At 31.8% G+C, this 24,265-nt stretch overlaps 1 protein-coding gene across 1 annotated transcript; it reads left to right on the top strand.

Annotated features, from left to right (window-relative positions):
* Positions 1-10,744: 10,744 nt before the first annotated feature.
* Positions 10,745-13,452, top strand: LOC143083549 (uncharacterized). Its single transcript, XM_076259811.1, has 2 exons — positions 10,745-11,638; positions 12,290-13,452. Exons 1-2 carry the CDS (start codon positions 10,756-10,758, stop codon positions 12,595-12,597), a joined length of 1,191 nt encoding a protein of 396 aa, XP_076115926.1. The 5' UTR covers positions 10,745-10,755; the 3' UTR covers positions 12,598-13,452.
* The last annotated feature ends 10,813 nt before the right edge of the window (positions 13,453-24,265 follow it).

Below are 24,265 nucleotides of genomic sequence, written 5' to 3'. Positions count from 1 at the left end.
AAGTCAGGAGTCTGATATTAAATAGCATATGTTGACTCATCTCTATTGTATAATCGTTTTCAGGTAAACTAATATAATATATCAGATCGTTAGCTTCTTTTTTTAAAGATTGATCCATTTTTTTTTTCATAACGGGCCTCATATGGCTGTCTACAGGTTATTGGTTTTGTTCATTATGACATTGTTACATATAACTGCTTACATTCACGTTATAAAGACTCTTGTAAACAGGGTGGTAATAAGGGGGGGGGAAACACACGTCTATTTACTTTTTTATTGATAAAATATTATAATTGTAACGTGATTGAAAGCACAATAATTAAAAAAGACAAAAAGTTACAAGCTGTGCGGGAATGTTTAGTAATCAATGATTAATTAGCGTCTTCTAAAAGACTCAAACTAGGCAGTCAATACATATTTGATAGAGATAAAGTCATGAATAAACCAGAGTACTGTTTTAACCCGTCAATATGCTTATCATAGGTTTAGTCCCGAGTTGTTTTCACGATTGCTACTAAGTTAATCTCTGACGTGTGTGATACATGTGATGCAATTTTATCTTAATGTAGATTCCACCGAACAAAATATGTAAACTTTACTATATTTGATTTTTTTTTCGGGCTTTTTTCGTTGATGGTATGCAAAACCGTACATCAAGCTCAATTGATTACAAGCCAATCTTGATTGTTAAACCCACCAAGGGTTTAAATGGCGGCTCTCAACCGTCGTTATGTTTATCAAAGGTTTAGTACTCAGTTTTTTAATGACTGCCACAAAGTTAAAATCTGACGGGTGCGATACATATAGTTAAATTAAATCTAAATATAAATTCCACGGAACAAAAAGTGCAATCTATGTTAGATTTGACCTGTTATTTCGGTCTTTTTTTTCAATTATGGTAAGCAATACCGTACATCAAGCTTATTTGATGTCAAGCCAATCTTGATTGTAAAACCCACCAAAGGTTTTAATGGAAGATCTAACCCGTCATAATGCATATCATATATTAAGTCCCGAATTGTTTCGGTGACTGCTTCCAAATCAATCTTAAACATGTGTGATAACAGTAATGCAATTACATTTGAACATGCTGAATGTAAAAGATTGACGAAAGATACCAGAGGGACAGTAAATTGCACCGAACAAAAAGTGAATTCCAAGCTATATTTTACATAACCTTTCGGTCATGCTTAATGATCACTTTATTTCAAGTAATTAAAATATTCAAACAATGTTCTAGTTTCTCAAATTAAAAACAAAAATGTAGTATCAATTAAAACTAAAATATGCTGATGTGACTTTTAATCTTAAGAAATTAAAGTAAATTTAAATTAAAAAATAAAGTTTTTGGGTATCAAAGGTTTTAAGAAAAAAGGTCAAGGTAAAAGATATGTATACACTAACTTGTCGTAAAAATCAGCATGTGAAAGATTTACCTATTTGTACGTTCAAGTTTTATATCAAGTTAACTTATAAAGCAACATAATATCAAAATGAATAGATTTTATATTACGAAAAATATGAAGTCCAAATCCAAAATAGTTAGATTAAAAAGAAATACTCAAATGTGAATTATGGATTGTAAAAGTAGAAAATTAGAACTTTCAAACATAATGTGACAGATTGTAGTCAAAATATCTTTCAACATTGTTAAAGTAACTGTTTTTATTTCTATTTCTTTGTTTCATAAAAACGAAGATGTGGTATGATTGCCAAAAAGACAACTTTCCACAAACGACCAAATAACACAAAAAACAGGGTCACGGTACGGCCTTCAACAGTGCGCAAAGCAATTACCGCATAATCAGCTATACAAGGTCCGAAGTAACCAATAAAAATAATTCAAACGATAAAAATATGTTTTCGTTACTTACATGTAGTAAATAAAATGTCGTACAAGTTTAACCAATTTCAAATATTTGAATACATGAGATATAATGGCGTGGAAAATGAAACCACTGTATTTTACATGTTCACCCATAATCTGTATTATTTCCTCCTTCAGGACGAATAGTGTAACCAATTTGTGTCCTTGATAAATAAACGACGTAATATATTGTTCATATAGCTAAAACAAATCAAATAAAGCTATGCAACTTTTTGATGACTTAATATTAGATAAATGTCCCCCTTATCGTTTGAAAGATTGGGTAAACCTTGATTTGCATTACATTAAAGTCATGACATAACCTTTTATGTTTATTTCAGGTGTTTTATTATCAGTACTGCATGAAGTACGTGTCAATTTTTGACAACGCATTTGTATTAATGTTATTTATATATTAAGAAAAAAACCATATATCAACATGTTATCATTATTAACACTTAACATAGATACGTAATTCGAACACTAGTTTATGATAACAACGTACAGACATGAAAGTAGGTTGTTGCTTTCTGGAAATCAAATTCATAACATTGAAGTTCACGTGATATACAATGTGTATTTCTTGAACATTTACCAAAACTGCAACCATCTGTGTAACAAGCCTGTGCTTATCTGTATAACGAGGACAATATTTACAACATGTTTAATTAACTTTGCGATTGTTTGCCCGAATCTATCTATCATGTGTGTCCTTTACGATTTCAAACACTTCAATTTTTAGCAAGTTTAGGGGTTTTAAGACGTTTGTCCTCAAGCATCACCAATAATATATTATTTTTCATCGTTTCAACATATTGAGCCAACTAATTGATTAATTACCCGACTTGGCTAAACAATTTGTCCTTTCTGGTTATCAACTTTTTATTTTTCTAATAAGCTCTGGATGTTTAAATACGTTTGTCCACAAGCATCACCAACGAAACATCATGGTCAGTTGTTATCATGGTGCAATAAACGTGATAGAATTGATATAATAGTCATTTGAAATATACCTATTTGTCTTTAATGACCGTTAACAAAAATGATTATTTCGTGCATCAACAAGATCACAGTGGTTACATTGTTTGACTTCTTTACGTTGTTTTTACGTTTCCACAAACTTTGGACAACCATATGATAATCCAATGAAAAATGAGGAACTTACAAGGCATATCTGAAGCGTGAAGACAGATTCAAATCTTGTCTATGAATTCAATAAACGTGCGGTCTGTGTTGTTCAATTTGGTAGTTTTCTGTCTAGTGTTACATTGATTTTTCTTTCTTTCTTATTTTTTTTATGTCATTATGGTCACTTCTACATTCCGTTTCGAAATGCATATGCAATGTAAATCATATACCGTTTTAAGGACAATACAATTAAATTCGATTAAAATCTCAAACGTCTGAATTATAAAAAAGACTAGAACACACCCGTGATATCGCGGGTCCGTGACTGAATTTAAATTTAAAGTATATAACTTTGCGTAAGCCTTGAACCCGTCGACCTGGAACTTATCAATTATTGGTAATAATAATTATTTGGAAAACAAAAGGTCCTGGATGGAGTATTTTTTAAACCATTGTCCTATATTAGTTATAAATAAAGTTGAATTTTTTTATTCGCTATTTTACGTCATGCCCGCTAACAAATTGAAAACTGTACCTATATGCCTTATTTTAAGTCCAGACTTTTAGAATTCGTATTGTTATCTTTATAGAAAGTCTTACTGATTGAAATACTACCATAGGGAACAATTTGACAATGATTGATTTTAGTAGTGTCAACCCTGTGATTATGACCCGTGTATACAGCAAAATCCTAAATACACCGTTTGGTGGTGCGCCTGTCAGATGTGGAACGTACAGATAAGGTAATAGGTAACAGATGAATATACTATTGGTATCGGTATCGGATTCGACCCGGAACTTGCTTATTATTGGCAATATTAATTATGTGGAAAACAAAAGGGTCTGAAGTGGTGTCATTTTCAATCTACACCATTGTCCTATATTAGCTATATATACAGGTGAATTCTTTGATTTGTCGTTTTTACCCGAATACGGCTGACAAATTGGACCTCGTTATTCTAGTATTATAGATATTTATGAGTAAATGTACAATCTTTATCAAACGCTCTAAAATCTTTCCATACTTTTCTTTTGCATGTAAAAAAAGGTAAATACAATGCAAAACTACAAAAAACTAACTTGTATTTCTCAAATGCACATTTGTAAATATTCAATGACGCTCCCCTCCCGCCTCCATCCAAAAAAAGAAAATTAATTAAAAAAAAAGAATGAAAAGATTACATGCATGTCAGTTGTTTTCTGTTTGTTTGATGTGGTTCAATGATTCATTTTGACATTTTATAAGGAAATCACATTTTGCCTTTCTTTTGATGTTCCTTATTTTTGTTATTTTATTTTTTCCTAATTCATTTTGGCTTTCACTTTGAAAACTACGATTAATCCCGCAAAACAATTAATTGAATTAAAAAAAAAATGTTGTTTGCTATAAGTTGACAATAAATATTGAAAATAAACTTTTCATATTATTTGTTGAAAATGATAGTCTTATAATTCTGTCGAGACATAAGTTTTCTTTCATAAAATGCAAAAATCGTAAACGGCAAATGCATATGTACAGACTAGGCGAAATGTTTGTTTCTACCAAATAAAAAAAAAATCTTAGTGTATAAGTTGCAATTACACTCTTCGTATTGTATTTAATTCCATTTCTTTATTGTGACAGTACTGTTAATTTAAATTTTCAAAGCTAAAAAGGAAAATATCTCTCAGAATTCTGATCAATACGGGCATTAACTTATATTGAGAATTAAAGATTCATTATGGTTTTCTTGCTTACATGTACCACAGTCATATACATTTTGAAAATGAAGTGCGGAATAAAAATAACGGAGGATTTTGCAAAACAATTTGTAGGTTATCTATTCTTGGGAAAGAAAGTCTATTATATGTTTGTCGAACAATTTAAAATCTTAGTTAGATTATGTCAATAATATTTCATGTCAACACAAGTTCTGACTACTGGGCTGATGATAGCATCGGATAGGAAAACTCTACCAGCAGTGGCACCCTTCTGATTTAATCTGCGTGTTAATGGTTTTATTTTAAAAAAAAACTTGTAAACCCAACGATATTGACAAACCCTGTTTCCATAAATGAATAAACGTTGTTTAATAAATTTAAAAAAATATCCGAAAATACAAAGTCTAATCATACATAGATAAGGACTATAAACGCCGGTTTTTTAATGTTGATTTAGTAGTTTCCTCCCTGGCATCTTTCTAATTTAATCTGCGTGTTAATGGTTTCATTTCAAAAATACATGTAAACCCAAAGATATTGAACACAAATTAATCAACGTCGTTTTATGAATTACAATGAAAGTAATTGAGATTTTCCGAAAATACAAAATCTAGTCATAAATAGATAAGAACTTAAAACGCTAGTTTTCTACTGTTGATTTAGTATTTCCCTCTACTACGTATATATATTGTGGTGAGTCAGATAAGAAGTGTATATATACTTTGGTCTGGTAGTTGGTAACACATAAGACTAATTTTGTAGAGTCTTGTATATTGATGAATGCAATTAAACGTTACGTAAGTTCTGTTTATCAATTATTGTACGTTTTGTTAATGTCGAATGTGTAAAAGCTAAAGATATAAGCTATTCAAATGAAAAAAAAATGAGCAACGGTTAATGATAGAAGTTTGAAAAAAAAATCATATTGGACATTGATTTTAAAAACAAATCAGTTGAACATTTTTAATGGTCTTGTACCATAACAAAACGCTAACAAGTTTGTAAATAATACTAATATTGGTATGTACTTATTATTATTTATAACACTTGTGTCATTTATTTAGTATTTTGAAATAATGCGTTCGGTTTATAAAAAAATATCATGCTCTGGTGGTCTGTGCCTGTACTTTGTATCAATAACAATCAAACATTTTCACAAACACGTTTTTTGTCATTTTCTGTGAAGCCATTTGCATTGAAACCTTAGCTTCACTGTTAACCCTTATCTTTAGTTTTTCCAGCTGTTGCAATTACTTGACACAATGTTTATATTAAACACAATTACAGATATTTTCGTCATATTTAGTGTGAATATCTCTTCGCTGTTGTTTTGCCTCTTTTTTTTTTAAATATGTCACACAACTGTCAAAGTCCTGACTTAGTACAGGCCTTTCGATATGTAGAAGATTAAGGATTACACTTGGCTATATAGCTGGCTAAATTTGAAGTTGCATTGCGGCCCCAAATGAAATAAAATGTAGCCAAATCAATCGTTAATAATCTTTTTATTGGAGAGAAAGTCTTGTGTGTGTAAAACAATTCAAAATCTTAGTATGACCATGTCACTGATACTTGATATCAACTCATAAGTTCTCCCTTTTTCGCTGATAATACAATTAATGAAGGGAACTCTACCAGCAGAGGTTTATTTGCAGATTTAATCTGCAGGTTTATGAGTTTATTTTTGAGCTCATTATGATCCAATGAAATTAACAAACCCTGTTTTCATAAATTACTCACCGACGTTTTATAAATAAAAAAAAAAAGATAATGCAGATTTTTCGAAAATACAAAGTGAAGTCATAAATAGATAAGGTCTAAAAACGCCGGCTTCCTTCTTTTGATTTAGTATTTCCCTCTACAACGTATATAAATTGTGTTGAGTCAGATAAGAGGTGTATATATACTTTTGCCTGATAATTAGTAATATATAAGACAAACTTTTAAAGTGCTGCATATTGATTTGTGGAAATAAACGTCACGTAAGTTCTGTTTATCAATTATTTTACGTTTGGTTAATGTCCAATATGCAACATTGTAAGATTTGAGCTATTTTAATGAAAATATGATCAACAGCTAAATATGATCAATCATGCTAATCATAGAAGTTTGAAAATAAAAAATATTGAACACATATTTATGAAAACAAATCAGTTGACAGTTTTCATTTTCCTGTCCCTTTAGGAATGTATGACTAGGTATGTGAATGCTACTGATATTTGTTTTCGTTTATTATTATTCAATACATAACTGAATAAGATTAAGTTTATAGTAATTAAGCGCAAAGTAGTATATTAATATTACGTTTTAAATGTCTTTAACTGTACATAGTAGCAATGACCATATTACATGTTGGCAAACAAGTTGTTGTATGAACGCCCGTGAAGCTATCTGCATAGTAACGATTGCTTCACTTTCCAACTGATTGTAATTACTATTGATTCATTTATTTTCGTGGATACCAATTTTTGTAGTGTGAGGAAAACTTCGTGGATATTGAATTACGTGACTTTGGCAAAGTCTGCATTCATACCTTTAGAAAGTTTGTAATTCGTTGAACATTCAAATTCGTTGTTCCCCTGTTTCCACGAAATTTGGTATCCAACGAATAGAAATAAATCACCAGTAGTACTTAATTTTGTAATAGTAATGTATATTTAAACTAGCTGTTGCTTGACACAATGTTATTATGAACCACAATTACAGATAATTTTCGACGTATGCGTTCCAATATATCACAGTATGTGTGACTCTCTTTTACATATGACATTTTCTTAATGTTCGAACTATATAGCATGTCCTGGTTAAATAACTGGAAAACTAGTTATATATTTTTGTTGATCCACTTGTATCAACATTTATTTGTCATATAAAAAACGCAGAAGGACAAGACAACTTAGACGATAAGCCTTGCTTAGTATTGACGCTTATTGTACCTTTTTACCTTTTTTAGTAATATTTGTGTTGAACTATTATTTCCTAATAAATATTGGTTTGCATTAAAATATATTTTTTGAAGATATACTTGAGGAAAATTTGTACCTTTACTGTAAAGAAATAAAAAAAAAGATAATTCTCAAATGTTTTAATACTAGAACATTGGGAAAACATTATCACCAAAAACATGGTTTGCAAGTAGGATAATTAATGAAAAAAACGCTTTTCATATTAGTTGGTGCAATGCCGCTTTTAAGCTTCAGTGTTTCGAACCATACATACATTTTTAATGTCATAAAACTTTGTTCCAACACCTATACATTTAAGTTTATAAAAAAGTGTGTGGAACTGAATCAAATGCACGCTTGAAATATACAAAGCATGCATACAGAGGCTTCGAAATTAGTTCTCTAGATTTAAAAAAAATGTCAACCTGTTATTTATGAATAAATTGATTAACTTGTCTATATTATCTGCAGTGGTTAAGCCGCAGTAGTTAGCTGGATCATGTTTAGATTCAGACTTGTGTAGGGGTGATTAAGGCCTGGCTCCTAGCCCCATTATTTTGGGTAAATACTACTTGAAAATACTTAATTAAAGATTTTTTTATTAGAGGAATACAATCCGTTTGGCTATATTTTATCATTTCATTCGAGATAATGCTGAATCCACTTGATTTCAAATTCTTTAGACCTTTGGTTATGACCAACAGTTGAATGCTACGTATCAGTATCAGAGGCGGATTCGTTTTTTTTTTCAAAATAAAAACTAAAATACTCATTTTGAACAAAACAAAAAAGGAGCTGCATAATGACAGCATATCATTAAGAATCTGGGAAAGTTTCATAAAATATAATAAGTGGTTTAAAAGGAGTTGCTTATACAATATGGGCACTTCCTATTTTAAGGCAATGGCAACATCCATGTTTTTCCAATAACAACCCCAACAAATGATTTTAAACAAAAACAAAATAGGAGGTGCAAAAAAGCATCATACAACTACTAACCTGAGAGAGTTTCATTTTGTTCTGATTAGTGGTAAAGGAGGAGATGCGGATATAAAGTTACAACACTGTTTGTAAAATTGTTGCATGGAAGAAAGTTTCATTTTAAGACAATAACAATCAAAACCAAGGAGTAAATAAAGAATCACACAACCAAAGTACATTTACATTAACAGTTATAGATAATATAAAAAAAAACACAACTCCACTAAAAACCGTGAGTGAAATCAGGTGCTCCGTCGTGTTATTGCTTTGTTCAATTCGGTAATAAATTATTTTAATTTGTTTCCCCAACACATTTCTGTCTCTTGCGCTAGTATTGGTCTATACTCCTATATAATAGTTTCAATTAAGATGGGTTATTGTGTATCATTTCATGTATAGTGATGTTAAACACTGTATTACTGAAACAAAACATCATGATACATGTACATAAAAATTACCATCATCTCCAAACTATTTTGATCGTCAGTTACCACCCTCCATTTTTTTAGTTACAATCATCCATCGTCATCAACGCATTTTTATTGTGTTTAATTTTCTCAGTAAGGACAACTGTTTAATGTTAATATTTAACAGACTCCTTGCAAATGTTAATAACCAAACGACGGCTGAGTGATGTTAGCCACATTTTGTAAAAACAAAGTAATTAAGAGGGAAAGATCTTACCGGGATTCCCCTCCGCAATATTTGGGTGGGGGTGATTTTAGTTACCATCATTCGCTAGTCAACAGTGATCTGTGAAGTTCAAACAATTCAACGACATCGAATATAACATTTAAATTGATGAATTGACCTTCAAACGTGTTTTTACCTCTTCAGTAAGATACTAAAATTTAGTGGCATTTCCATTCATTTTTAATTTGATACAATATTTTTAATACTTGCATATTTCTTTTTGGCAGAAGGAATACTTTTTACAAGCTGCTGCTTCTAATAACTGAAACGGAAACGGAATGGAGACATGGAAACCAGAATTGACCGACATATGTCCCGGTTTAATCAATATGAAATTAAATATGTTGCATACATCAAATCACGCGTGGATCGATAATCGAAAAAAAGCGTTACACAATGCAAAAGAAAAAGAACATCCAATAGTTCATGATGTTGTTGAGTTAATGCTTATTGAAGTGGATAGTTCATCTCAAAAACGTAGACACAAAGCGAACAATATTGAAAATCTTGAACGTAAGTTGAGGCACAACGAAAATCATTTAAATACATTAGCTGACCTTGCAGTATTAAATAGACACAGCAACTTACCAGAAAAGGCTGCGATATTAGAAGAGAGAATAGAGACAATATTGAAAAGCAGCGATCCGATATCATGGAAAAGGCTATAAGTGTCCTTGAACAAGGTTATGCTGTTTTGTTTGAAGATTACACCGGAAGTGGCATTGAAGCACAGCAAAGGTTACTAGAATCTGTACAACTAATAAAAGTTGAACAAAGTACTGCTATAGGAGAAAAAAAAAGATTGTCTATGTCAAGCCTCAAATCACACACTGGATGCACGACGACTGATGTTTCAAGCACTAAACTGTAAAACAAATGACAGTTTCTTTGATAAAAAATCGAGTGTGGAATTGTTCGAAAAAGGGTTGCAATATCTCTCAAATACTTCGTATCCGACAGATAAATATTACATTTGGAAATTTTACTATGCAATGGCTTGCAGCAGAATGCCTGATATTCAAAAAGCCACCAGCGGCACAACATCCATAAGTGAGACAGCTGTAAATCTGTTCTGGTCAATACTTGAGAACTAACCAAAAGGAAACGAATGCTTCACTATATATAGAGCTCGTTCATATGCGTATATTGGCCATATTCTTATTTCCACATATAAACCCTCTGACGCCTTTCCAAGTTACAGCTCATATGAAAATGATAAACAATTTCAAGCCATTCTCAGAACTCCGCTGTCTTCTATTCAATGTGCTAATAAGGAATTGTCCTATAATGAGGTTGTTCTTAGTCGAGAGGGAATTAGTCTTGGTTATTGTACAAGTTCGGTACGACTAAAAACATCGAATATCTTGAAAAATCCGAGAGACAATTATCGTCTTCCATATCACAAAACCCTTGTCTGCGCCGGTTGATTTTTCCACCAGAATGAAAGTCTATTTAGAAATCTCCTCTTTGAAAAGCGTTTCTCTTGGTAGACGTGAAGATGTATTAAAGAAGGCGTTGGAGGACGGAAGAACTTCAATAAGGCTAAATTTGAACGCAAAGGATGTTTGTAACGTCGCTGAAATTTGTCAAAGACTTGCTAAATTTCCGAAATTTTACCTTTATGGACCAGAAGCCGTTTCCAACAAGGAGTACTTACATGCAGCCTTAGATTACCTTTACCAGTGCTTTAACGCAAAGGGTCAAACTTATTTCACAGCATTTACATCTGGGGCAATTTATTTTGATTTAGGAGAATTTAGAACCTCATCAGAATGGCATAAGAGAGCATTCATGATGTCAAATAAGTTCGGAAATGGAAATATACAACAATTAATATTTTCAATTTTGAGATTGGGAGATGAATCAAATATGTATGACGAGCTTATTCATGCGTTAACATATATAGCTAGAAAACGAAAGGACGTAGAATTCCTTCAGAAAGTAGTACCAAAAGTTCATGGGGATGAATATCTAGGAAGTCTTTCAGATTTTTTGATTTTCTTGCAAACCTTCCCACTCACGGCAGAGCAGGTTGAAATAGCGGAGAGTTTAAAAGCTAGTTTAATCAAGAAAGGCGTCTCAAAAGTTGACCAAAACTGTGACAGTCGGTACAAAATATCTACCACTCAAGTCGTAAAATATGACTTAAAACCGGAAATTGTGTATCAACGTGTTCAAATGGAGACTGAACCTGTGGATGTTCAACACAACTGGAGATATGATTTCTGTATAATCACGAGTGGAGCTAATACTGTTTGGATTAAATGCTTTCTTAAACATCAGCTGAGCACACCAATGGTCGATAGCGACATGATATTTACAGGTAGCTATACCATGTATACAGTATTATGTTATCGAGCGTATATTTAATTTCCATTCAAATCACAAAGGTATTTACAAAAATCAATTTTTACCCTCACCAAGCTGTTTTTGGTCTAGAAACATGGATTCTTTTCAAGCAAACAAAAATGTTACACACAAAGTGTCCATTTGGCTGTGCGATTGCAGTCGTGATATATGGTATATATTAAATGCCGTATATAGGTAGCCATACATATCATCCCTGTTTGCAAATTGACACCCGATCAGGTGTTTGATTAGTACATATACTATATGCTTTTAACCACAATTTCTGTCTCTTAGCAATGTGCCTTATATGTGTTTTTTTTTTATTCCTTCCTTTAAAGCCATGTTCATTTACTTTGCGAAAAATCCCTAAAGTGTTGCTATTATATCACAAAATTATATGCCGTAAAATCACTGAATTATTTGCCGTAAGGAAAACCATACTAGTGTGATATATAAATAATTTATTCTTTGAGTAAATGAAAAAAAAAAAACACATGACTAGAATATTTTTTTGTCAATAGATATATCCAAACACATCTTTATTGATTAACATAATTAAGAAACGAAACAAACGAATATGTGTATTAAGTGAGCTTGTTGTTAAAATATTTGTAATTCGTTTTAGGTTTTCCTGGTATTGATTATGACTCCTGTTCACCGTTGCTGGAGACTTCCATGGAAGGTATAAAGAAAAGTCGGAAAAGCATACTAGTTCTTTCCAAAGACTTTCTGACAAGAGAATGGTGTCTGTTGAAAAAGATAATTACAGAAACACAACAGAAAAGATCGGACTTTTTATTGATCATTTTACTTGAAAAGTGTGATGTGCCGTCAGAGATAGACGATACACATGTATCGTACTTTGATTTCACTGATGAAATGAAGATTCCTTTCGAAATTCAACATTTGAAGTTGGCTTTAATTGAAAACTGATTGATTGGAGACACAATAATATGTTCGCTCTATTTCTAATATTAGGAATTATGAAGGCGTCATTGTGATTGTGTTTTGAAGAAGGGCAACGATGGTGCTGTTCCTTTGCTTTTTTTGATGCGCAATGTTAATGATTTTTTGGGTTATGTAGAGAAACCAATTGTTTTTCAATAGGTATTATTCTTATGCGTATTCTCATGTTTTGAAATCTTTTAATGTGATCTGCATGTGTAGTCAATGAGAAGGTGTGTGTAATTTTCCTGATTGAATTTAAGAGTTAATATTGAAAGACTCTTGCTTTCAATATTATTGTTTACAGGAAATCTTCTAATCATCAAATGATTCATTTGCATCTATTTTTTCATTGCTTACTTATATAATAAGAAATTGCTCATGTCCAAAAGGTTAATTGTAGAAATTTTTCGAACCATGATATGCGGATTGTAAATTTTTTTTTGACAACCATTATTCAACTTAGTTCAGCTAATTTTATCATCTTACAACATGAACAGTCGACCGCTAAGACAGCAGACAGGATATTTATTAATTGTATATGCAAAACTAAATGACATAAATATATGGTTATTTGTTTGGTCATATTCACTGGTCGAGAGTGTAGTATGTTTTGTTTAGTTCGAATTTGACTTCCAAACAATCTAAAATCAAAATAAATATTGTGGGTTATTGGGGTTTTATTTGAATTTGCTTTAAGATTTTTCAAAATTAGGCGGCGGAGCTTCTCCAAAAACTGTTATTTTTGTTACAATCTGCATGCTGCAAGACACGTGAATTGCATAATTTTGAGTCTTTAACTATGCCTGCTTTTGAATATATAATTAAAACAGATACCAAAGACATACTGTTTATGTGTATTTATTTCAAAAATGTTAATCACATTAGCGTCTGGCTAGCGCTAAACCAGAAAATAAATTAGTAAACAAACTCTAAACAGGTTTTATTGTATTAAACTAAATCATCGCACAGAGTACATGCAGCCATCTGGATTTTTCTGTTTTTGTCAGATTTGTTACTTCATATTCAAAAATATACGGAAAAAGACTACTTAGACAAGTATTTTGTTTCAGATAAGCCTTGCTTGGTAGTAAATAATACTATTTCATTGATAGTCATTAACTGGTGAATATGTATTTTGTGTTTATTCAAAGTAGATGTTTTGTAGACGGAGTTGATGTAAAATTTATGTACAAATGATTTAGATAATTACAACTTTTATTTTTTTTATTGTGCTTAAAGAAATATTTAATTTATATTTATGTGGTCCTAAATAAAACGATAGAATATTAAAAAAAAAAAGATGTGGTATGATTGCCAATTTGACAACTCTCCACAAGAGACCAAATGACACAAAAATTAACAACTATAGGTTACCGTTTGACCTTCAACCATGCGCCACGCTCATACCACATTATCAGCTGTAAACAGTTCCGGAATTACAAATGTCAAACAATTGAAACGAGAAAACAAACGGCCTAATTAATTTCAAAAGAACGAACGAAAACAAACATGTAACACTTCAATGCACGACAAAGACTGAATTACAGGACTTGGAACAGGCTCATTCATACAGAATGTGGTGGGGTTAAACATATTACCTGGATTTTAAAACTCCCATTACCTGGGAGATAGGTGTAACAGTATAACATAAAAACGAACTATAAAATCCGTTGAAAAGGCTTAACTTTTCAGATGGATAAACAAAAATACATATGACAAAAACATAGAGTGGACGTGACCGGGTACTTGTATATCCCAAAATAAAAAGACACATCTCACGTATCTGGGTGTACTCGCAGTTACTGACAGCTAGTTCAAAGCCACTAACAACTAATAACTGATTAAGAAATGCTTCTAAGACTAAATAATCAATTAGTACACATCCATCATCCAATGAATTTAGTATAAAAAAAGTCATTAATAGTCAAAGAAAAACATGACCTTGTGCAATGCCAATGTCTTATTGACCGATTAGATAGAGACGCGCGCGCTCTGTTAATACCAGGCTTTCAATAGATAGTGAAGTCGAGAATAAACCTAAGACCTTCAAAATTATTAACGTTTACACTTTTTTAAGAAATAGTGTACATTGTAGGAATCATACACTTATAAAGTACTGTAAATTGAGAAGTTATTGCGTGTTTGGTATAGCAATAATAAGAACTCGTATTGGGATAACTGAAGTTGTGAAAGTTCTTTAAAAACATTCTTTATTTTAACAGATTTTTAATTATGAAATTACAGCATGTTTCCTACTACAGTTTGATACAATAATTTGCTCATTATGGAAACAGAACGTACAGTGACCATATTGTGTTTACCTTCAAATCGTTTGACTCTGTATGATTGTTATCTCTTTTTAAAAGATGCCCATCTTGTTTCTCCGAATCTTATGGTTGTTGTCTGATTTCAAATCGTGACAAATCTCATAATATGTATAATATTAATGTATATACAACACTGTACATGTATATTTATATACTGTCCATTTTCTTTCCGCCTTGTTAACATTCAATTGTTCATAAAATACAAGAGCTCATAAGAAAGAATGAATAACACTAGTCCTATTGTTAACTTTACGTTCCGCTATATTGGTGTTAACCTAGCTAGCTCTAACTTAACAATTTAGATTCTGGTGATTATAATGTACGCCTATATCCAATCAAAATTCAAACATAGTACAGGATTCAATTAAGTATGTCTTGCCTAATGCCTTACACCTAGAAGTGGACAACAGTTAAGACAATTAAAAAGATGAAATCATCATAGATACCAGGGTTACATTTTGTAATTACGCCAGACGCGTGTTTCGTCTACAAAAAACATCAACGACTCTCGAAATCAAAAAAGTTAAAAAGGCCAAATAAAGTCCGAAATGTATGTAAGAATGTATATTCTTACATACATTTCAATTTAGCAACAATTCAACAGAACATGCATACGGGATATGTATTATCACCCAGTTGATACGATATTCTACAATTTGTATTTTATATAGAACTTTTTTGTCATAGGGTTGCTGCTCATAAGGAAGCCGTTCAACGAAGAATCCCAAGTATTAAAGTTTAAGTTTCCCCTGTCAACATTTTTACTGTCCCACTCCCCTTCGGTTCAACATGTTAAAATGTCTATTTAAGATCAGAGAGGACAAGTTGTCATAACAATTTTGACCTATCAAATTATTCGTATTGCTAGTTAAGGATTTACCAAGGCAATGCAGTATATGATCATCTAGGCATTCCAATAAAGCTGATATTATCTCTTTTTTCATTGGTAGGGTTGTTGTTTTTTAGTCCCAGTCTCAATTTTGTCTGTTAAAATCTATTATTTGTATTCTAGTCGTTTTTTCCTAAGGCACTGTCTGTACCTTATCAGTCGTACTACAACTTTGATATACTAGCCTCCCTTTACAAACTGTTTAAACAAACTCGTACGCAGTGTACAAATATATGCTAGTTCTAATCTATTTCCAAAACTTTGAAGAAAATTAATCAAGTCGTACATTCAAACTTATTTAAGTGTTCTTTACATTTCTTGTGTTTATAATTTAAGTAGTAAAGCAGTATTTTTGGTATAATATATATCAGATGTGTTTAAGGTCATCAGTTTTTTGAAAATATATCCGAATAGACATACGATTTAATTTAAATGTCCTCTATATGGGTCTATGCCAACTTGATTTGAAGTTCATTGTATTCCAATTTAAAAGAAATGCTTGACACAAATAGTCTATGGCTTTACAAAATAAGACTTATTCAACCTATGTCAATGTTTCCAAGATTGAAATAATAGATATGATTCATAAGGGAGTTATTACGTAGTTTTTGTCTGGTTCCTCCTGCTAGCAAGTACATACATTACAGTTATTCAATTACAATGAGTTAGAATATGTTTGGTACACACTATGTTATGGTTAGTTTTTTAAATTATATTTTATAATTTTCAATTGAAAAAGATTCGTAGTAAAAATATGTTATTATTGAATAAATCAGTTGAGAATTACCAACTTTCCATGATAAATAATCCTTTATGTGCAACGAATTAAGATTTTGTTTTTAATTTATGTATTTTCTTCTGCAGTGTATCACGATTTACATTAGCACATAATATTGCAAATTTTAAAATCATCAATCAAAGTAAACATGGTAAACAAAGGTAGAAAATCATTCAATTACTGGTCTATGTTTAACCGTACTGTTGGTTTATTATTGTGTGTTGGATACCAATTGTTGTGGCCTTCGAGGGTACATATGAAACACAAATTCAAATGTTGAATAGGCTTTGTGTGCACAGATTTGTAAAACCACGAAATCAAATATCCCGGAAATGCAAGTTTTTTTCAATTCCACGAAAATTGATACCCACAACAATAAATGAATCCACAGTATTTAATCGGATGTTCATATTTAACTCGGCATTTCACTAGTACTTGTCAACATACTTTTATTTGAAGTGTGTTTCTTCAACTTTCAGACTGAACAAGTATTCAATAAATCAATTCTATAATTTTCTAGTTAAGTTTCTATTGCGTTAACAGTTATATACAGATGGGTGCAGTCCTAACCTGTACAGCAAGTTAACTTGATAACCAGTCATTTGGACTGGTCAAAGTTAACCTGTGACCAAATTTAGGACTGCTCTGACCAATCCTAGGACCAAAATCTAGTTAACTTGAAAAGCGGACTTGGTCCTAGGACTGTTTTTATGTCTGCCAAAAAGTTAACTTCGAAACAGGTCCGCTATTGATATAAGTTAACTTCGAACCAGTCCTGCCGTAAAGTTAACATAAGTTAACTTCGAAACCAGTCCTGCCATAAAGTTAACATAAGTTAACTTCGAGACCAGTCCTGCCACAAAGTTAACATAAGTTAACTTTTGCTTTGACAAATCCGATCGAAACCAGACCTGTTCCCAAGTTAACTTTCGACTGGTCTGCTCAACACTAAGTTAACTTGTAACCAGGACCGCTCTACATCGATTTTTTAAAAATATTTTTTAATATCTTTGTTTCGTAGTATAAACATCGAAAATAAAGTAAAACTAATACTTCCGTTATATAAACAGGATTTAATACAAATATTTGAAAATAAAGTTCGCATAAAACGTTGCTTGAAACACAAATTTATCTGTGATCTGCCAATCTATAAATTAAAAAACGACCTTGGTTACAATGATAACGGACACTGAATATATATTCCAATACCTATCAAATTCAACCATATTTGCACTTTATTTATATGTATATCTATGAAAGGACGTATTTTTAGAGGAAAGCATCATTTTAACACATGACTACAAATTTTTGTTCGCATAAATTTAGGGTGCCAGCATGTCCTCCTTTTATTCAAAATATTGATGCATAAAAAAATGTAGTTACGTTTTAATACTTCATGCTGACTTGTACAACAAAATTATTTGACCCCTTTGACCAAAACTGACCATGTGTGCACTTTTATTTATAAATCTATATACCTGCATAGTAAATCAGCCATATTTTTTCAAATTTTTGTTCGCATAAATTTAGGTTACCAGCATGTCCTCCTTTTATTCAAAATTTTGATACATAACAAAATTTCAGTAGTTTTGATACCTCATACTAACTTTTACAACAAAATTATTTGACTGCATCAACTAAAACTGACCATATGTGTACTTTAATTTGTAAATCTATATACCAGCATAGTAAATCAGCCATATTTGTTATGTCAGGATTCAATGTATATTACAATGGACAGCAATATTGCTATACAATAACAACAATTTTTTGTTTGCATCAATTTAGGGTGCCAGCATATGTCCTCCTTTTATTCAAAATATTGATACGTAACAAAATTTCAGTAGTTTTGATACCTCGTGCTGACTTGTGCAACAAAATTATTTGACCGTGTTGAACAAAACTGACCATGTGTGCACTTTTTTTTATAAATCTATATACCCGCATAGTAAATCAGCCATATTTTTTAAAATTTTTGTTCGCATAAATTTAGGGTGCCAGCATGTCCTCCTTTTATTCAAAATTTTGATACGTAACAAAATTTCAGTAGTTTTGATACCTCATATTGACTTGTACAACAAAATTATTTGACTGCATCAACTAAAACTGACCATATGTGCACTTTAATTTGTAAATCTATATACCAGCATAGTAAATCAGCCATATTTGTTATGTCAGGATTCAATGTATATTACAATGGACAACAATATTGCTATACAATAACAACAATTTTTTGTTTGCATAAATTTAGGTTGCCAGCTTATGTCCTCCTTTTATTCAAAATATTGATACGTAACAAAATTTCAGTAGTTTTGATACCTCTTGCTGACTTGTGCAACAAAATTATTTGACCGTGTTGACCAAAACTGACCATGTGAGCACTTTTATTCATAAATCTATATACCAGCATACTAAATCAGCAAATTTTTTTCAAATTTTTGTTTGCATAAATTTAGGGTGCCTTCATGTCCTCCTTTTATTCAAAATTTTGATACGTAACAAAATTACAGTAGTTTTGATACCTCATGCTGACTTGTCCGGCAAAATTATTTGACCGTATCAACTTAAACTGACCATATGTGCACTTTAATTTGTAAATCTATATACCTGCATAGTAAATCAGCCATATTTGTTATGTCAGGATTCAATGTATAATACAATGGACAGCAATATTGCAATACAATAACAACAAATTTGTGTTTGCATAAATTTAGGGTGCCAGCATGTCCTCCTTTAATTCAAAATATTGATACGTAACAAAATTTCAGTAGTTTTGATACCTCATATTGACTTGTACAACAAAATTATTTGACTGCATCAACTAAAACTGACCATATGTGCACCATATGTGCACTTTAATTTGTAAATCTATATACCAGCATAGTAAATCAGCCATATTTGTTATGTCAGGATTCAATGTATATTACAATGGACAACAATATTGCTATACAATAACAACAATTTTTTGTTTGCATGAATTTAGGGTGCCAGCATATGTCCTCCTTTTATTCAAAATATTGATACGTAACAAAATTACAGTAGTTTTGATACGTCATGCTGACTTGTCCGGCAAAATTATTTGACCGCATCAACTTAAACTGACCATATGTGCACTTTAATTTGTAAATCTATATACCCGCATAGTAAATCAGCCATATTTGTTATGTCAGGATTCAATGTATAATACAATGGACAGCAATATTGCAATACAATAACAACAAATTTGTGTTCACATAAATTTAGGGTGCCAGCATGTCCTCCTTTTATTCAAAATATTGATATGTAACAAAATTTCAGTAGTTTTGATACCTCATATTGACTTGTACAACAAAATTATTTGACTGCATCAACTAAAACTGACCATATGTGCACTTTAATTTGTAAATCTATATACCAGCATAGTAAATCAGCCATATTTGTTATGTCAGGTTTCAATGTCTATTACAATGGACAACAATATTGCTATACAATAACAACAATTTTTTGTTTGCATAAATTTAGGGTGCCAGCATATGTCCTCCTTTTATTCAAAATTTTGATACGTAACAAAATTACAGTAGTTTTGATACCTCATGCTGACTTGTCCGTCAAAATTATTTGACCGCATCAACTTAAACTGACCAAATGTGCACTTTAATTTGTAAATCTATATACCCGCATAGTAAATCAGCCATATTTGTTATGTCAGGATTCAATGTATAATACAATGGACAGCAATATTGCAATACAATAACAACAAATTTGTGTTCGCATAAATTTAGGGTGCCAGCATGTCCTCCTTTAATTCAAAATATTGATACGTAACAAAATTTCAGTAGTTTTGATACCTCATGCTGACCATGCTGACTTGTACAACAAAACTATTTGACCGCATCAACTAAAACTGACCATATGTACACTTTAATTTGTAAAGTTATATACCTTTATAGTAAATCAGCCATATTTTTTGTGTTAGGATTCAATGTATAATACAATGGACAGCAATATTGCAATACAATAACAACAAATTTGTGTTCGCATAATTTAAGGGTGCTAGAATGTCCTCCTTTTATTCAAAATATTGATACGTATCAAAATTAATGTGTTTTTAAACCTCATGCTGACTTGTACAACAAAATATTTTGAGCGCTTCCACCAAAACTGACCATATGTGCATTTAAATTTGTAAATCTATATACCATATATACCCGCATAGTAATTCAGCCATATTTTTATGTCAGGATTCAGTGTATAATACAATCGATTGCAATATTGCAATACAATAACCACCTTATAACAGCAAATTTTTGTTTCGCATAAATTTAGGGTGCCAGCATGTCCTCCTTATATGCAAAATATTGATACGTAACAAAATTTCAATAGTTTTGATACCTCATGCTGACTTGTACAATGAAATAATTTGACCACATTGACCAAGACCAAAACTGACCATATGTGCACTCTAATTTGTAAATCTATATACCAGTATAGTAAATCAGCCATATTTTTTTATGTCAGGATTCAATGTATAATACAATGGACAGCTATATTGCAATACAATAACAACATGAACAACAAATTTTTGTTCGCATAAATTTAGGGTGCCAGCATGTCCTCCTTTTATTCAAAATATTGATACGTAACAAAATTTCAGTAGTTTTGATACCTCATGCTGACTTGTACAACAAAATGATTTGACCGCATTGACCAAAACTGACCATATGTGCACTTTAATTTGTAAATCTATATACCATGTATACCAGCATAGTAAATCAGCCATATTTTTTATGCCAGGATTCAATATATAATACAATGGACAGTAATATTGCAATATAATAACAACAAATTTTTGTTCGCATTAATTTTGGATGTCGGCATGTTCTCCTTTTATTCAAAATATTGATACGTAACAAAATTTCAGTAGATTTGATACCTCTTGCTGACTTATATACAACAAAATTATTTGACTGCATCGACCAAAAACTGACCTGCATATATATATATATTATATGTGCACTTTAATTTAAAAATCTATATATATCCGCATAGTAAATCAGCCATATTTTTTATGTCTGGATTCAATGTATAAAATAAATGACCGCTGTTGGGATGGCGCCTAATTATGTCTTCTCCTGGCACTCCTGTAAACATGTTAGTAGGACGGCAAATGTAAGCAATAAGGAAAACAATTAATGCAATTTTTTTCCGCATACATTGAGAATGTCAGCGTTTCATCTCTGTATTCATAATATTGAACAGTCACTAGGGTGTGTAAAACGAAACTGTTAGGCCGCATCATCCAAGTACATGTACCAACACTGACATGTCTGAATTCATTTGTGATTTTTAATAAAAAATGTATTTGAGGTTCTCTTCTGGTAATAGTATACTGTTAATCTATTATGTCGGTTGATTCATTTTGTTTGTTGTTAAAACGTCAAGTGACAACTATTTCATTCATGTGCACAAATCTCTCGACAAATCTGACGAATTTGACGAGATTGTTGGTAGTTTTACCACATCGTACATATCCGGACACTGTACAACTGTACAATTTTCGTGAGAATATTCTGCGGAAAAAGAATAGTAAATCCAATCCAAATAACTAGAATAACAATGAAATATCCATGCATGTATAAATGCGTAAAGTAAAAATTATGAAGGGACAGGTAAAAAACGGGGAACGAAGTAACGTCGACAAAGATGTTGATATCCCATGATATACGAATGTTGTTCCGATGCGTTGGATAACCCTTTGTTTATAAGAATATATAAAAATGAAAAAAGAAAGAATTGTGTTGTTATTAATAATGTCTAGTAGAGTATAGCGAGTAAAGAAATTTGTTATCAGAGGCCTTCTTGGGAAGAACAATGCGAATGTTGTTTATACATATTTTAATAAAGCTCAAGTCTGATATGAAAAGTTGCAAAAAAGATAACATTTCATAAGCAGACATGTCCCCAGGTCTGGTCAATAGCAGACTTGTCCACAGGTCTGGTCAGAAGCAGACCTGTCCACAGGTCTGGTCAGAAGCAGACCTGTCCACAGGTCTGGTCAGGAGCAGACCTGTCCACAGGTCTGGTCTGGGGCAGACCTGTCCTCAGGACTGGTCAAAAGCAGACTTGTCCACAGGTCTGGTCTGGAACAGACCCGTCGATAGGTCTGCAGCAGTCATAAAAAAGCGGACCGTAGGTCTGGTCCACCGAAGACGAAGTTAACTTGCTGGTCTGCTTAAAAATTCTCAAGTTAACTTAAAAAGCAGTCAACAAGTTAACTCTAAGTTAACTTTTGTCAAGGTTAGGACCGCACCCATCTGTATGTAGGACTCAAATCTATGGCGGGTTCCAAATATATGGCAGATTCCTAATCTATGGTAAATATGACGTAACAAACGCCAAACAAATCAAATCTATGGCAGATTTTTGTTTTCTCCAAATCTATGGCAGATTTAAGAATTACGTAATTTTCCGGGGAAAAGTGGAATTTAACGTCACAATAAAAATTACGCCATATAAGTTGTCGCCGACTTCAGCAAAGTTGTTGGCTCTCCAAACCTCCCTGAAGTCCTGTGTTAAAAATACTCAGGAAAATAATTTCTGTTTTCCCTCTAGAACAATTTGACGATGGTTTAAAGAAAGATGTTATCTTTTATCCATAGAAGGGGCAATAATTATGTAATGTACCGTCCGAATCCCGCAATGAAGAAAGGAGCAGCTGTTTTAAGTAGTGGATATTTTGGGAATGGAGCTACATTGAATATTAACATTTTAGCATCTACGGCTGCATGGCAAAGTATTTAAAGTTAAAAAATGAAATTACAGAATACCACCTTGACTTAAATCGTCACAAGTTAAAACAGATTAATTAACGCTCAAATAAATATTATGTGAAAAGTCAAACTGTTTAAAAGTTTTTAACTGCTGTCTTGTTAGTCAATGGACTTCCTTTTGTTTTCTAGTTGTGGATTAAACCGGTACCATGCACAGATTAAGAAATGCTTATTTTATCGGGGAGGATCATATTAATCCTGATTTCTGTTTTATGTATATCACTTCTACACCATTTTATGGTTGACATTACAATTTGGTTGACCATAACGGAATGTATATTTCACAAATGTTTATAGGTTGTCGTACATTTGAAGTTATTTAAGACAAGTCAATAATTGTATATGTACCGCCTTGTTCTACGTTTGCACAAAATCTACCATAGATTTGGAAACAACAAAAATCCACCATAGATTAGGAAATTACAAAAATTGCCATAGATTAGGGTTTAAAAACATCTGCCATAGATTTGGAATGGCATGATGCCATATTTACCACAGATTAGGAATCTGCCATAGATTTGGAACCCACCATAGATTTGAGTCCTACATATATAAATGCAAATCTGTTGGGACGCATACGTTCATACATGTACATTGTTTTCGTTTTTGCAATATGATATTTTCATTTCACTTCTTTCATTACAGAATCAAAATTTTTGAACACATTTTGTTTTTCATAAATGAAAAGGACGACAACATGGATATAGATACAGCAATATGTCCCGGGTTATTCCAAATGAAACTAAAACTTATGTGTACATCAAATCGGACGCGTATCGAACATCGGAAGATAGTATTACACAATGCGAAAGAGAAAGATCATCCAATGGTGCATGATGTTATTGATTTG

This window comes from Mytilus galloprovincialis, chromosome 7, assembly GCF_965363235.1.
Source record: "Mytilus galloprovincialis chromosome 7, xbMytGall1.hap1.1, whole genome shotgun sequence".
Classification (NCBI taxonomy): domain Eukaryota; kingdom Metazoa; phylum Mollusca; class Bivalvia; order Mytilida; family Mytilidae; genus Mytilus; species Mytilus galloprovincialis.
The sequence above is the reverse complement of the archived record's forward strand: the minus strand, read 5'-3'. Positions and strand labels throughout refer to the sequence as shown.

Excerpts from the sequence above, each read along its gene's own strand:
- LOC143083549 (XM_076259811.1), top strand. The coding sequence starts at position 10,756 with ATGAAAGTCTATTTAGAAATCTCCTCTTTGAAAAGCGTTTCTCTTGGT. Across the intron at positions 11,639-12,289 it reads TAGCGACATGATATTTACAG|GTTTTCCTGGTATTGATTAT; the intron begins GTAGCTATACCA and ends AATTCGTTTTAG.